The sequence below is a fragment of the Ahaetulla prasina genome, chromosome 8 (assembly GCF_028640845.1).
Source record: "Ahaetulla prasina isolate Xishuangbanna chromosome 8, ASM2864084v1, whole genome shotgun sequence".
Taxonomy (NCBI): domain Eukaryota; kingdom Metazoa; phylum Chordata; class Lepidosauria; order Squamata; family Colubridae; genus Ahaetulla; species Ahaetulla prasina.
In genome coordinates this window covers 52974299-52991593 of record NC_080546.1, presented here as the reverse complement: position 1 = coordinate 52991593, position 17295 = coordinate 52974299, and the positions used below count along the sequence as shown (strand labels likewise).

The following is a 17295-nucleotide window of genomic DNA, read 5'->3' as shown; positions in this document are numbered from 1 at the left end:
CTAAATATCACACTTCAACAGCTTCAGTATTCATGAAGAAAACTCTCCACACAAATTTATTTCTATGTAATAAAAATAAAATATATTAACGTTCAAAAAAATAAAATGTTGACCAGCATTTACCAATTATGGGCTCAAATATGTTTGACCTCAATTCCCAGTTGGCAAAAGTATTTCTACCATTGCTATTGATCTATCTTAAACTCTGTTCCTAGACCCAATAGCAATGAAGAAGTCGCATGTAGTGAAAATGATACCACAATGCTGGAAACGGCTCAAGTACAAATAGGACTCCGGTGAGTCACTACATATATTAAGATATTAAGTTTCTAATGACCATGGTAAATATGTAATGTCTAATGCAGGTTTTTTCCCCTCATCTTAACAGATATGATACAAAGAGCTCAAGTTTTGTGATCGTTATAATGCAGTTACAAAATCTTCAGGCTCTTTCAATATCCCCTGGTAACAAAATGTAAGTAAAATGCTTTTTTGACAATGGTACTTTTTGAAGTCTAGGAATTCATTATTAAGCATTTACCTTTTCAGGAAATCAAAGTGCATTTATAACATGCAGGTTGCAGGGAGCATAGATATGTCAGCTTGAATCTTCTTCCATCTTTTAAGTGCTGCAAGTGTTGGCTGCTAGAATGTGCATCCAACCAACTACTTTCATCTGGATTATCAGTGCTTTCATGAGCCTATTAGACATCTGCTGGCTAATTGGAGCACAGGATATGATTCATTCTTAGCTACTGTAGGTCAGGAATATACCATTTTTATTTTATTCAGAAAATTAAAATATAAAATACAAATGAAAAATAATTAAACAGACAAAACAAAACTGGATTTTTAAAAATGTGGTTAAAAAGAAAACAAAAGACAAAAACATGTATTTCCCCCCTAGTTGAACACTGACAAATTTATTACAACAATAAAAGCTTCCCCCTATCCTTCCAAAATTTATAACCTTCTACATCTATTTGCAACCCAACTGACCTGCCATATATTACATATATGAAAGAAAAAATAGTTACTAGGTTAAACAGCAGTGAAGTTAAAGTTCAAAGTACTCTGTTAACAGTGCTTTCTGTTAACAGTCTGTTATTGTATTTACTCATACAAAGTCTGCACGGTTTCTTATTTACCACAAATAACCCAATTATTATCTCTGATCAATCCAGGATCAAATACCCTTATGTGGTTCTTAATAATGAAACCTTTCCTTAAGTTTTTAATTGGGAACTTTCCCAACAATTGCATTTCATTTCCAAAGTTCGTAAGTCTCTGTTATAAATATCTCTGCAACATCCATTGCTGAATAATTCTTCTTGACAGGAATGAAAAGGATGGAAATTTGCCACATTAACATGTTCTTTTCTTTTTATATTTCTCAAGTTTATCCACAATAGTTTTCTTGAAGTCTTCCTTTGCTTTTGTGGTTTATTCTGTAAAGCAAGGGTCCCCAACTCCCAGGCCACAGATCAGTATCAGTCCACGATCTATAAGGAACTGAGCCACACAGGTAGTGGCCAAGCAAGCAAAGCTTTATCTGAGCATGTGCAGGATCTAGGTTGCACGTGAAACCATCTCCTCCCTGCAATCTGTGGAAAAATGGTCTTTCACAAAATTGCTGTCTGGTGCCAGAAAAATCGGGGAACCACTGCTGTAAAGAATGACTGCATATTACTGAACCACATAAAAATGTATGCAGTTTCTGAATGGAAAAAAAACCCTGACCAATATAAGATTATGTTCTCCTTTTTCCTGAAAATCTCTTTCTTATTCTTCCTTTCTTTTCTCAAAAACTCTTTCTCTTCAGTCCAGAAACATACAGATAATCCGTGACATATGACTGATTGCTTAATGGCAAGGGTGAAATGTTCCCGGTTCGGACCAGATCGCCCGATCCGGTAGCAATGGTGGTGGTGGTTCGGAGAACTGGTACCTAAAATTCCTGCCCCGCTCCATTGCACAGCTGAGCTGCATGATCCAGGGGTGAAATGCTCACGGTTCAGACCGGATTGCCTGATCCAGTAGCGATGGTGGCGGATGGTTCAGAGAACTGGTAACAAAAATCCCTCCCTCCCCCCCACATGCCCAGCTGAGCCGTGTGATCATCAAAAGTTTTTCTTTTTTACTTTTAAAAGCATTTTTCCTTTGGCCAAAAAAATGCTTTTAAAAGTAAAAAAAAAAGCTGGGATCGTCAGAACCCTTTAAAAGCACTTTTTTACAACCTCTTGGGCCAAAGAGGTTATAGAAAAAATGCTTTTAAAAGGCTCCTCTGTCGATCCCAGCTGAGTTTCCTGATCATCAGAGGCTTTTAAAAGCATTTTTACAATCTCTTCAGCCGAAGAGGTTGTAGTTTTTTCCTGCTTTTAAAAGTAAAAAAAAACAGTTGGCCACGCCCACCCAGTCACATTACCACCCAAATTAGAGAAATTGAAGCTGGATATAATTTGCTTGCAAGAAGTACATATTAAAAAACAACATGAACAAGTATTAATACAACCAAAGTTAGGGAAAGTATTTACCTCACTACCACAATGTAAGAAAAGAGGAATAGCTTTATATATAAAAGAGACAATTAGGGCAACTTTAATATATTCAGATGAGAATGGTAGAATTTTGATGTTGAAAATAATAGATGATAATACAAAAATACTTTTCATAACGTTATATGCCCCTAATGAAAATCAAGAAGATTTCTATAGGAAATTATACATGAAGATTGTTGACTTGGACTATGAAAATATCTGTATCCTTGTCAACTTCAATGATGTAGTTGATGCTAAGTTGGACTATAAAACACAAAAAACAATGAGGCAAAAGAAAAACCCTTCCAAAATCTTTTTTAAAAATGCTAGAGGAAATGAATCTGAAAGATGTGTGGAGAGAAAGGAGTCAAGAGAATAGACAATATGCTTTTTATTCAAATAAACATTTGTCCTGGTCTAGAATAGATATGATATGAATGACAACAGAAATGACTTTTAATATAGAAAAATATTACATAGAAGCTAATACCTGGGCGGACCATAACCCCATGGCGGGTTATGGAAAGGCCAAAGGAAAAGTTCAGATAGACTTTAAATACTATGATTTTAAAAGATAAAGAGTTTGTACAAAAAATAGAGAAGGAATTGACCTTTTTATTTAAGGAAAATAAAAAGGAAGATACCTCAATCCAAAATTGTTGGGATACAATGAAAGTATATACAAGAGGCTTGATAATAGACTATGTAAGGAGAAGAAACCTTAAGAAAAGGCAAACCTTTAAAATACTGGAAAGTGACTATAAGAAACTGGAGCAAGATTTACAAAAATTTCCAGAGAGAAAAGATATTAAAATGAGAATGGATTTAATTAAACATAAAATGGCTTTAACTGAAAAAGAAGAACTAGCACAAAAAATCAAAGGGGCAAAACAGAATTATTTTGAAAATGCCAATAAGCCAGGTAGATGGTTAGCTTATAAACTGGAAAAAGAGAAAGAAAATCATAGAATACTACAGCTAGTGGATAATAAAAGCCAGACTCAATATATGAATGAAGAGAAGAAAAAAATTGTTCAAAATTTTTATAGGGAATTATACGAAAAAGAGGAAATTGATGAGGAGAATGTGAAACATTATTTACAAAAAGCAAATTTACCTCAGATTCCTAAAGACATGGAAATGATGCTGGAGGGGAATATAACAATGATGGAACTAAGGCAAGCGTTTAAAAAACAGAAAAGTGGAAAAGCATCTGGCCCAGATGGATTGCCAGCTGAATACTATGTGACTTTTCAAGAACAGTTGAGCCTTCCGCTACTAGACGTCATGAATGAAGTGATGCTAAAGAAAAAAATAACTGAGACCTGGAGAGAGGCTTACATTACACTTATCCTGAAAGAGGACACTGACTTAAAACAAATTAAAAATTATAGACCAATATCTCTGCTAAACTTGGATTACAAAATTTTTGCTTTAACATTGGCAGAAAGACTTAAACAATACTTCAATAAGTTTATCCATCTTGATCAAAATGGATTTCTGCCTAAAAGACATATTAAAAACAATATGAGAATAATATTGGATACTTTAGAATATTATGAGGCCCATCCCGAAAAACAGATGGCCTTGATCTTTTTGGATGCACAAAAAGCCTTTGACAATGTTCATTGGTGAATTGATTGAAGCGATTCAAATTAAAAAAGGGACAAGACAAGGTTGCCCACTGTCAGCACTGCTGTTTGTGCTGACATTGGAAGTATTAAAAAGAAGTGTTAGAAAGGAAAGAGAGATAAAAGGTATGAAAATTCAAAAGGAAGAATATAACCTTCAAGCTTTTGCTAATGATTTGGTTTTTATTATTGAGGATCTGTTAGAATCTATAATTTGTCTGATAGACAAAATAGGAGAATTTGGGAAAATTGCAGGCTTGAAAATTAATAAAGATAAAACGAAGATTTTGACAAAAAATATGTTAATGAAACAAAAAATTGAACTAGCAGAACACTCAGAGATGCAAATTACAAATAAAGTTAAATATTTGGGGATATATTTGATTGCAAGGTGTAGCACATTGAAAGAGAACAATTATAGTAGACTCAAACAGCAGATTGTGACAGATCTGGCAAAATGGAAACATTTGCAATTATCACTGCTTGGAAGAATATCAACAATTAAGATGAATATATTACCTAGAATTTTGTATTTGTTCCAGACAATTCCAATTAAATTGGGGAGAATATACTTTGAGGAATTGAATAAAATGATGTTGAAATATATTTGGCAAGGCCAAAAAGCGGGGATAAAATTAAAATTATTACAAGATGTGAGAACAAGAAGGGGCTTTGGGCTACCCAACTGGAAATTGTACTATCAAGCGGGAATTGTGGATTGAAGAATGGATAACTCTAAGAAACAGTAGAATATTGACTTTGGAAGGCCATGATTTGTTATTGGGATGGCATGCCTTTTTATGGTATGGGCAAGCTAAAACACAGGGATATTGTAGAAGACACCTTGTAAGAGAGACGTTGTTATCAAACTGGGAGAAGATAAAGAAAAGCCATTTCTTAAAAATTCCAATTTGGGTATCATCCACTGAAGCATTCTCATATCCAATAATATTTAGAAAGGAACAAATTGTTAGGTACAATGAATTTTTGAATGAAAAGGGTGAGTTAAAAACTAAACTAGAACTAGAAGCAGAAGGTATAAAAATGAATTGGTTTTCTTATTTGCAAATACATGCCAGATATGATAAAGATTCTAAAACAGAAGGCTTCTATAATAACATAACACATTTTGATAAGATTTTAATAGGTACAGATTATAACTTAATTAGGAAATTGTATGGATATTTATTAGAGGTCAAATTGGAGGAAGAACAAGTAAAAGAGACAATGATTGCCTGGGGGAAGAATTTTGGTTATGGGATAGATTTAGAGGCATGGCAGAAATTATGGATGTATAATTATAAAATGACAATGTCTACAGCATATAAGGAGAATTTGTACAAGATGTTTTACAGGTGGCATCTATCCCCAACAAGAATTGCCAGAATGTTTAAGGACAAATCCAAAAAATGTTAGCAGTGTCATCAGATACCTGGATCATATTACCATATTTATTTTATTTATTTATTTATTTATCAAACTTCTATACCGCCCTTCTCCCGAAGGACTCAGGGCGGTGTACAGCCTTCATTTAAAACAATTAATATACATATTAAAATAACAATTAAAAAACTTATTCAATAAAAGGCCAAATTAAAACCGTCGATTGACCATAAAAATACACAATAAAATTACCATTAAAAGTTTAAAATTTAAATTTAAAATTTAAAAAATCAGGCCAGTCCCGCTTGTATAAATAAATAAGTTTTCAGTTCCCGGCGGAAGGTCCGAAGGTCAGGCAATTGGCGTAAACCGGGGGGAAGTTCGTTCCAGAGAGTAGGTGCTCCCACAGAGAAGGACCTTCCCCTGGGGGCCGCCAGCCAACATTGCTTGGCGGACGGCACCCTGAGAAGACCCTCTCTGTGAGAGCGTACAGGTCGGTGGGAGGCATGTGGAAACAGCAGGCGGTCCCGTAAGTACCCGGGCCCTAAGCCATGGAGCGCTTTGAAGGTGGTAACCAAAACCTTGGTTTATATGGTGGACATGCGTTGAAGCAAAAAAATATTGGACTAAAATACACACATGGTTGGAGAAAATGATTAATAAACATATAGAATTTAAGACAGAAGTTTTTCTGTTGGGAATTATACCTGAAATATATAGTAGAGATTTAAAATATTTGATTGTGAATATTATTACAGCAGCAAGGATTGTGTTTGCTAAAAATTGGAAAAATGAGAAATTACTTTTGCAAGACAAAATTATTAGGAAGATGATGGAATGTGCAGAAATGAGCAAATTGACATTTGAAATTAGAGAACAAGAAGATAAGCAATATTATAAAATATGGGATTTATTTTATCAATGGTTAGAAGGAAAGATATGTTAGAAAAGAGTTTAAAAAGGTTGAGGTTAAGAGAAGTAATTTGAATTAAATTAATTTAGAATGGAATGAATAATGTTATTAGATAAAACACCATTGTTTAATTAAAAATTAATTGAGTAAGAGATTTGGACAATGTAAGACAGATGAATGAAAGAGATGTTTACTTTGAAATTGCACAAGAAGTTATGTAAACACCCCACCAACACATTGTAATTGGATCGATGAGATTTTTATGTTTGTTTGTTGTAAAAAAATAAAAATTTTTAATAAAAAGAACCAGCAGTAACAAATTTTATATTTCACCCCTGGCATGATCATCAGAGGGTTTTTTTTTTTAACTTTTAAAAGCATTTTTATTTGGCTGAAAAAATGCTTTTAAAAGTAAAAAAAAGCCTATGATGATCGTATGGCTCAGCTGGGTGCTAGCAAAAAAATGGGGGGGGAGTCCATTTTTCCTCCCAGCAGGCTTCCCTGAAGCCTGCTAGCCAAACCAAAAAATGGGGGGGGCGGGGAGTCCGTTTTTGAGAGAGAGAGAGAAAGAAAGGAGGAAGGGAGGCAGGGAAGGAAGGAAGGAGAAGAGGAAGGAAAGAGTACAAACCTGGCACTAGACGCAGCTTCAGAGGATAATCCAGGGCTGGAAGGGACTTGCAAGTCATCTAGTCCAACCCTGCTCCAGCAGGACATTGTTAATGAGTTTTTGTCTTTTGATCCCCCAGTCACATGGTTACATAGCCACGCCCATTCAGTCACATAATCCCCCACCAAACCATGCCCACCAAGCCACGCCCACAAAACCGGTAGGAAAAAAAATTAGATTTCACCCCTGCTTAATGGCTATTCACATTTAAGATAGCCACAGAAAAAGTACTTTTTTGCTGTAAAGCACCTTCCAGACATTATAAATGATTGCACTCTCCCCTCCCCGTGATCACATATTGGATGCTTGGCAAAGACCTGGAATCCTGCGATCACCTGACTATAATTTGCTTTCTTTTATTTCCACCATTTGAACAAATGGATTCACTTAAAGACCGCCATGTTCATTTGCCTGCTAGGGGAGGAAATATCATAAAAACACTTCTGGTCAATTGGGTGCTTCCACCTATGAGCGTAATGACATGATCAGATTTCCATTCCCAATTGCAGTCACAAGTTGAAGACTATCAGTTCCATTTCCTGATTTCCTCAAATCAGGGCCGGTGAATAGCGCAGGCTGGTAAAGCCTGTTATTAAGAACACAAAGCCTGCAATTACTGCAGGTTCAAGCCCGGCCCAAGGTTGACTCAGCCTTCCATCCTTTATAAGGTAGGTAAAATGAGGACCCAGATTGTTGGGGGGGCAATAAGTTGACTTTGTAAAAATATACAAATAGAATGAGACTATTGCCTTATACACTGTAAGCCGCCCTGAGTCTTCGGAGAAGGGCGGGGTATAAATGTAAACAAAAAATAATAATAATAATCTTGTCTGCTGTGATAAGGTTTTTAAGTTTTGTGGATTTGTGGATTTGTATTCCATGCCTCTCCACAGCAACTGTCAAAAGGCAGGTAGGAAGGTGTACTTGAATCTAGCTAAATTAAAACAGAGTCAAATGGGTAAAATACATCAGCTTTTTCATCTTTTATAATCATTAATTCCAACCGTGCCTTTTATAATTTTGTTAACAATAAACTTAAAGACTCAAGATCCATCCCACCACTGAAAAATTCTAACGGCAAAGAATGCAATGACAAAACAGTTAAAGCAAACCTCTTCAACATATTCTTTGGCTCAGTTTTTGTTAACAGCGATGGCACATATCCAACATTCCCAAATCCTACCAGCAATGAGTATGACGACTTAACACATATAGATTTCACAGAACATAATGTTGGAAAAGCTCTTCATAACTTGAAACCATTGCTATCTATTGGACCCGATGGACTATGTGCATACTTCTTAAAAAAACTTTCCACTAATATAGCAGAACCCCTAAGCATAATCTTTGATAAAGCTTTCACGACCAGTTCTCTTCCCAAACTTTGGTCACTAGCCACAGTCATCCCAATCTTCAAAAAAGGAGACCCTAGCTTAGTTGAAAATTACAGACCTATCTCTCTATACTGTGTCACCTGCAAAGTAATGGAATCTATCATCAACCAATCCATTACCCTCCACCTAGAAACAAACAACCTACTCTCTAATAAACAATTTGGTTTCAGAAAAAACCCTGTTAAAGACCTTGGAGTTTTCATATCAAATGATTTAAGTGCCAAAGCCCACTGCAACTACATAGCAAAAAAGGCTCTAAGAGTTGTAAACCTAATCTTGCATAGCTTCTTTTCCAAAAACACTACACTACTAACCAGAGCATATAAAACATTCGCTAGACCAATTCTAGAATACAGCTCGCCTGTCTGGAACCCTCACCACATTTCTGACATCAATACAATTGAAATGTCCAGAAATATTTTACAAGAAGAGTTCTTCAATCCTCTGAAAACAACAAAATACCTTATCCCACCAGACTTGAAATCCTAGGCTTAGAAAACTCCGTCGCCTTTGACAAGACCTAAGTTTAACTCATAGAATCATCTATTGTAATGTCCGTCCTGTTAAAGACTACTTCAGCTTTAATTGCAATAATACAAGAGCAACCAATAGATTTAAACTTAATGTTAACCGCTTTAATCTAGATTGCAGAAAATGTAACTTCTATAACAGAATCATCAGTGCTTGGAACACTTTACCTGACTCTGTGGTCTCTTCCCATAATCCCAAAAGCTTTAACCAAAAACTTTCTACTATTGACCTCACCCCATTCCTAAGAGGACCATAAGGGGCGTGCATAAGAGCACAAACGGGCCTACCGTTCCTGTCCTATTGTTTTTCTTTTTTCTTCTTATATATATATATATATGCTTATACCTCCTAATATTTCCTCATATATATGTTTATATACTATATAACATTTTTGTGTGATGCTTATATATATTGTTGTGACAAATAAATAAATAAATTAAGTCAGGAACATTTTGACTTTTTGGCTTTTAATAGACTCCAAGAAATACTCTTTAAATAAAATCCATTTAACAATGAGCAGAAAGTGAGCAACAGTACTTCTCCAGAAGGAGCTGTTCTTGAAGTGAACAAACTTTTGTGTTGGGTTTGAGATTTGTATGCTACCTGGAGACATTTTAAGCATTCATTGTCTGAATGTCTGAGTTGTATTTGCATTTCAAAGAAAACACAGTTTCATTTTCTCATTTGAAGAGCAAAACATGAAATTCTGCTTTTACTGGGAGCACTTATTTCAGTTTAGATGGTTTAATCTCTACAAATATTGATAAATTGTGAGAGCTACTATTTACACAGCAATATGATACTGGTCTGCTCCCCAACTTCATTTCACATTGGAAAATGTTGCATGAGCTTGAAAAAAAAATAGGAAAGCCACAGATCTTCATTGACATGTGTCTGATTTTGTTTTCACATTCCCTCTTTTGTTTTCAACAATACATGAAAAGTACTCCCATATTGCTAAATTGTAATGTGGAAATAAGTAGCCATATCATGATATGATGTTGACACAGCATACCTTTGTCATTTTGACAATAATTGGAAGTAAAACCGTACATTGTCTCTCATAAAATAGATATGAATCAAATTCAGTTACTCCAGACAGATAGCTAGCTGCCTAATCTCTATCTAAGAACATTCAACGAAGCTTATCAATTCCATGAGTAATCATACTAGAGATGTTTCTCTTACTTGTTACAAAGTTTTTCTGACATTAGTCAGAATGTGCCTTCATGTAATAATCAGTTCATTATTCTGAATCCTGCATCCTTTCAGTTATCTTTTCTCAAGTTCATTCCAACTCCCATGATGGAATTTACCTCCCACTTGGAAGTTTGAGAGATCAATCCTAGATAGCAGTACATTTTTCTCTCATAGGGCGCAACGAAAAAATACCTGCTGCAAACTGTATGGCATCATGAAGGGCATCCGGCCAGTAAACATTCAGCTCCATCCAGTCATTCTGACTCTACCCCAAATTAAAGGATTACAGGGTTGTAAAAAGGGAGTGAGTTTTTAAAAAAAAATATTTTTATTAAACATATCTTAAAAAACAAAAATAAATTTTTGACAATTTTTTCTTTTCAACAAGTTCGCGTCAGTAACAAATTTCTTACTTATAAATTTTTTCTCCCTTATTTTAATGTATCTTTTATACATATATTTCTAATATTAATTTATTTATTTACCTATATACATTTAAATAACCGTGTACACAATTTCATTTCTACAATTTTTGTTTTCTCCTATTTGTTACTGTATTTCTACTCTTATTTCAACCATTATTTAATCTTTCCTTGTCTTTTTTCTTTTTCCTCCAACCATTTATACCATTTCTCCCATACTAGGTAATATTCTGTTTCCTCTTTTTCTTGTATCTCCTTTGTAAGCTTATCCATTTCTGCACATTCCAAAACTTTTCTGATCAAATTGTCTTCGGTTGGTATATTGTTATTTTTCCAATTCTGTGCGTAAATTATTCTTGCTGCTGATTATATGAATAATTAAATATTGTATTTCTTTTTCATATGATCCCGGAAGAATTCCTAATAAAAATGTTTCTGTCCTCATCTCTATATGTTGTTTGCTTATCTCTTCTAGTTGTGATTTAATTTTGGTCCAACATTGTTTTGCTTTATGACAGGACCACCACATGTGGTAATACATTCCCTTTTGCTGTTTACATTTCCAGCACATTGGTGAGGCATTGGGGAACATCTTTGCCAGTCTAGCTGGTGGCAAGTGCCACCTATAGAATATTTTATACATGTTTTCTTTATAGGATACAGACATTGTCAGTTTATAATCTTGGTTCCATATTTTCTCCCATTTGTCCAATTCAATGTTGTATCAAGAATTTTTTACCCAAATTATCATATTTTCCTTTACTACCTCCCCTTCCAATTTGTATCTTAATAAATAATTATATATATTTTTTATCTATTTATCTTCTGTGCCTTGGATGATTTATCTAATTCATGTACTTCTCTTTGGAATCCGTATTGTATCAAATCTGTCTTATATCTAGATTTTATTTACGTGTAAAGCCACCAATCAATGTCTGTACCCTGTTCTTTTAATTCCTGACTTGTTTTCAGTTCCCCTTGACTATTTAGCAAATCTTTGTATCTTTTCATTTTGTCAATGTCCAATGCATTTGGGTAAAAGGAAGTGGGTTTTTTTATGCTTTGGAAATTGCATTTCCACTGATGCAGCCTAAAACTGTATTTGTGTTTTTTACATCTTTCGTTTTCAGTAAACTTTTTCAGAAGTTCTGTTACTATCCTATAAACTCTGCATTTAGTTTTTGCTTTCTAATTCCAATTAAAACATTTTTGTTTGTTTGTTTGTTTAGCCAATGATCAGCAACATTAAAAAAGGAAATAAAAGACAACAATTACAACCAGGATTGACAGGGAGAATTTGATGTAATTACTGTATATATCAGCAACTATAAAATAAATCAACTGTGGTATAGCTGAACATCCATATTACAATAATAACATACTTATTTACGTAACACTAATAAATCTAATCTAATAAAAGTATGCATTAAAATATATGTCCTTTAAAATTATTCAGAATTTGGCTACTGTGTGAGTGGAGTTTGGATTTGGGTCCTGGAGAAGATGGTGCGCATAGAAATTATCTGCTCTTCCAAGAAATCTCTCTAATAGAGGGAGTATGTACATTGATCTGATGTCCCTGTAGAGCTCACAGCACAATAAGACATGTGAGATGTCTTCAAATTTTCCATTGTCACATGTACACATTCATGTGCTATTGAGGTTTTATCATATCTGCCCTGCAGGAGTGCTGAGAGGAGAAAACATAAAGTTCCTTCATTTCCCTCAGGATGCAGTGACTTGTGCTTCCTGCAGAGATGTTCAAGTGACACAGAATACTGTTGTAGCAATTATTTGCAGTATTGTTTATCCTGAGCAGTACTGGCAGGAAAGGATCATTGTTAGTAGACTTGATAAGTCTTGGAAATTGTTCTGTCATGTTCCTAACCCTGGCATCTGACAGACAGAAGACTTTACAAGCCAATTGGTTGATTTGTCATACATTTATTTTAATTCCCTGTAGTGGTAAATCATTAAGTACTGTGACTCTTCTAGAGATTTACCCATAAACCCCCAGAGAATGTGCTTTCCTGCTGTTTTCAAAAAAGGAGGAAAGTTTGTTTTGAAAACTGATTCACAATGCACCTGTTATTGTGACAAAGCCAGTAGAGTTGCTACTCTCACACAAGCATTGCTCCTACCGCTGTTGACTATAGCAGCAATGCTCTCACCTGTCAATGACAGGAGCATTGTGGAAATGAGGCAGGAACTTTTCCTTCCCTTCTGATTTAGTGGGAGAATTTATTAGGGACTGAACTTCGAAACTCCCCAGCATGGTAAGTCTCCTGTTTGCTGGCTTAGTGAGCTCACCTCCTCAAATCAAGCTGCTTTATATTCATCTTACAGATTCTGCTTGTTCTGTAGGAAGCCACTTGTATCTGACAGGACCCACACCTTGCAATTGGCATTTGTTAATGTGAAATAAATAGAAACTCAAACTTAGTGTATCTATGAGGGAAGGAAGAAGCTTATATTTCCTGCCTATCATCATCTCCATCATTTTCTCATCCTTAAATGGGAAAAATATGTTTATGTCATTTCTAAATAAATATATTGCATAACATAATATGGAAAGACACCTTAAGGTGAATTTAAGTTATCTTTCTGTTATTTTTCTTCTTACCTTTAGATATTTTAGACTTGCACTTCTTTATCTTTCTGTTATTTTTCTTCTTACCTTTAGATATTTTAGACTTGCACTTCTTCCACCTTCAACTGACATCAGCTGTCTATTCCGTACGAAGTTCCATCTTGCTACTGAACCTCTTTTATTTAGTGAGATGTTCAGAACAGTTCTTTCCCAGGAAGCCTTGCAGAAAAAAACTTTAAGAGTAGATATCTGCTCTGTCAGTAAAAGTCACCAAGAAGAATGTCTAGTAAGTATCCTTGCTTAATATTTTGATTTATTTTGATCGTTTTCTTCCTTTTTGGAATCTATAAGAGTCTTTTTGAGTACTGTATTAACAATCTTTATGGATCTGAGCATAATCACCAGGGTGGTTTAAATGTGATTTCCCCCATTTGCACTTCATGTTTTATTTCCTATGCTATGTTTTGCACTGTTTCTAGGCCTGCACTGTGGGCTGGTCTAGAAACGACAGCTAATCTAATATATAGCAACTCAACTGCTGATTGGAATACTATAGATACATCACACCTATACCAAAACATCTATATTACCTGTCATTCTACTAATAAACAGATTCAAGATGATGAAATTAATATTGGTCCTAAAAAGGGAGCATGTTATCTTAGCATCCTCAAGTACTGTATGTAATATTCCTGGCACTTAAGGTTCTCGAGGCGAGGTCCTGCATTCTGTATCACACGCAGCATAAGTAAACCTTCTCAGCAGTCGTCTGCAGAGCATTACTCCAATAGAGCCATTTACTCCTTTAAAAATCCATTCTTCTTTTTAGGGGAGCTTTTCACCAATCATTTCATTTTTATTAATATTTTAGTCCTTTTAATAACTAGTGTTCTAGCACTGTTTTATAGCATTAACTCTTTCTGGTATTAATGCAAATGAGAAATGGTATACAAATATTTAAATAAATAGAAATAATTGAATTTACTTTCCTTGCCCCATTTACTTGAGAGGCTAAATGCTTGAATAGTTTTTCACACTCAAGATAATGAAGGAAGCACTTCTGATGCCACTGCAGAGAAAAACTGCAAGGCTTTGGTGGTTATAGGCTTCATTTAAATGAGGAAAGGAAGAAGATAAATATTTTCTTTATGGGTTTTATGATGATGCAATTTCCTAGGTTAATATTTACTGTGGTGAACCTTTTCAAAGAGCAGTCAGGACATACAATTTGGCCAATTGAATGTCTATAACTTCCATCTATCCATAACTGTTGCTTAATTTATTTGAAAGTGTTTAGCAGTGATTTTGGTCCATGGAAACTACGGTTACTCTTTTTGAAAAGTGTTCAGGAAATTTAACAATCCCATGTTTGGTATTTCCCATGCGAGGGCATTGAACCTAGGACCTCATTCATGCAAAATTTGTATCAGACTTCAGTGGCAAAGGTGCATCCAGCAAAAATTTTCCACTTGTTGTATATAACGTTATTATAGTTAGAAGCAGACTTTTCATTTTTCTTAATATTCTTCATGTTATTATTCCTACCTGTAGTTAATTGTAAAATGGAAGTGTACTGATTAATAATTTCAGACATTGACAGAATATAAATTGATGGTGCCCAAGGCATTTTTATACAATAAAGCTATCAAAGACTCTAGATATGAGCTTAAATTTTCTTTTCTTGAATATAAGGCCATTTTTTTCCTCATGAATAAGATGGACTGAGGCCAACTATATTTTGCCTCAGGCATTAACCTAGCTTTCTCCTGCATTGATCTATTGTACTATAGATCAGGTTTATAGTGTATAACTGTTTTCTTTTTGGATATGTGTTGTATATCTGATCTATAATTAATCAAATGATCTATTTTTTTTAAATATACCCCTTAAACTTCCATTTTAATGCAGATTGAGCAACAAGTAAGAACAAAAACAAAAATTTTACCAAATAAAATCACCAGATAAATATCAATATCATAATCTTTTCTGTTTTCACCTGCAACTCCTGACTACTCTCTTGGCACTTTAATGCTTTACATCCTTTTATCTTACAAGCCAAGGACTCTTGTGCCCTTAATCCCTCAAGATTTATCATGAACCAGAATTACTTTAACACTTGTGCCAACTGCTCCAAGTAAATCCCATTCATCTTCCCTCTTTCTTTATCTTTGTGATTTCCCCTTCACTTTCATTTTAAAACATGTTTCTGCAATTTCCCTCTTGAAAGATAGATGAATCCTATTCATCAGGCTTTTATAGAATGGCTATCTCACACATTGCATTATAACCATAATAAAAAGTGTATCACATGGAAAGTCTTCCTTGCTTAATACTTATAAAACTTAGTTGCATTGTTATTTGACTTCAGTTATAATATTAATTTTAAATGTTGTATTTGAATCCAAAAGATATAAATATATAAATGAAGTTTTTAATAATTCTAATATAAAAAGGCTTTGGAGAATAATTTTTGACTGCTGAAACACATAAAACATTTCAATGATATTTGTTTTTATATAAATTAAAATTCTGTAACAAATATACATTGTTTTGTAGGGTGGAATCCAGATAAGTCTGGGAGATGTGTCGTTTTCAAATGAGATAGCAACTTTGTGGTATAATTTGCTATCTTCTAAGCACACTGCTGGAAAAAGGAATGTGAAGCCAAAGAAATATTCAGTCTTTGTGGCAGCCAATCCATCACCTGGTTCCTTGGTAAGTTGATCGCTAGAAAAAACAGTGGCACCAGTTAAATAGTTGTGCTACATTATTATGTGTAGCCTCCAGTTGCTATATGTCTCATTATCATAAATAGAAGTATAATTAGGCTTCTGGTTGACTTTTTCTGCTTGCAGCAATGGCTAAACAAACAATGAACGTTATAAATGAATTGCTAAATCTTGATTATGAGGAAAGCAATAAGCCAGAGTTCCTTGTCAGAATGTATTGCTAAAAAACAGAAGCAAATGCAGTCAAGCTTATGTACAACTTCTTCATTGTAAGGAACAGGGTACTTATTTTAACATTCTAACATTATTTGTTGGAGTATAAGGGAATCACATGTAAAATGCATATTGCTACATTGAACTTTTTTTGTCAGTAGTTTGTTCACTTGTGTAATATAATAGTTAAGGAGTTTGAAAGGACTGCAAAGACTCAGGTTCAAGTCCATTGTCAGGCAACTCACTGACTAATTTTGGACCACTTTTTCTCTTTTAATCCAACCTATATCATAGTACATTGTTCATTGTACATTGAACACCTACAAGCAAATAAAGGTATAACCAGTAGTCAACATGAGTTCATCAAAAATAGATCATGCTAAACAAATCTTATTTCATTCTTCGACAAAGTGACTAAATGCTGTGGACATTGTATATTTAGATTTCAGGAAAACATTTGATAAAGTGGAACATAGCCTACTTCTTGGCAAGTTAGAAAAATGTGGTATACGTAGCACCATCACCAGATGTGTCTGTAACTGACTGACAAATCATACTCAATGTGTAGTCCTCAACAGAACTACATCTACATGGAGGGAAGTAAGCAGTGGGGTACTCCAAGCTTCCGTTTTTGGCCCAATACTCTTAAATATCTTCATAAATTATCCAGATGTGGGACTAGATGGGGAACTCATAAAAATCTGGAGTTGACACCAAGCTGGCAGTAATAGCCAACAGACCAGAAGACAAGTTCAAGATCAAATAGATCTTGACAGACCTGGACAAAGGGACCGATATAACAAAAAGAAATTCAGCATAGATAAAAGAAAAACTATCTGTATAGATAAAGATTAGCTGAAACTTGGCTTAGTACTAATAATTGTGAGAGGAATTGGACAATTACTTAAATATGAGCCAACAGTATTGTACAGCAGCCAAAAACGCAAATGCAATCCTACTCTCAATCCTTTCCAACTCTGGAAAAGTGCAGAGAAGAGCAACAAAAATAGTTAGGGGGCATATGAAGAATGACTACAAGAATTGGGTATGTTTAGTGTAATGAAAAGAAGGACTAGGGGAGACAT

General features: G+C 34.5%; 1 protein-coding gene across 5 annotated transcripts in view; it reads left to right on the top strand.

Annotated features, from left to right (window-relative positions):
- Nucleotides 1-17295, top strand: part of WWC2 (WW and C2 domain containing 2) — a 192914-nt gene that overhangs the window by 152875 nt on the left and 22744 nt on the right. For all 5 annotated transcript variants that reach the window (XM_058192842.1, XM_058192845.1, XM_058192844.1 and 2 more), the window contains 4 exons: nucleotides 216-296; nucleotides 389-475; nucleotides 13362-13554; nucleotides 15825-15983. In XM_058192842.1, the coding sequence (XP_058048825.1) occupies nucleotides 216-296; nucleotides 389-475; nucleotides 13362-13554; nucleotides 15825-15983 (520 nt within the window). The remainder of the gene's footprint in view (nucleotides 1-215; nucleotides 297-388; nucleotides 476-13361; nucleotides 13555-15824; nucleotides 15984-17295) is intronic.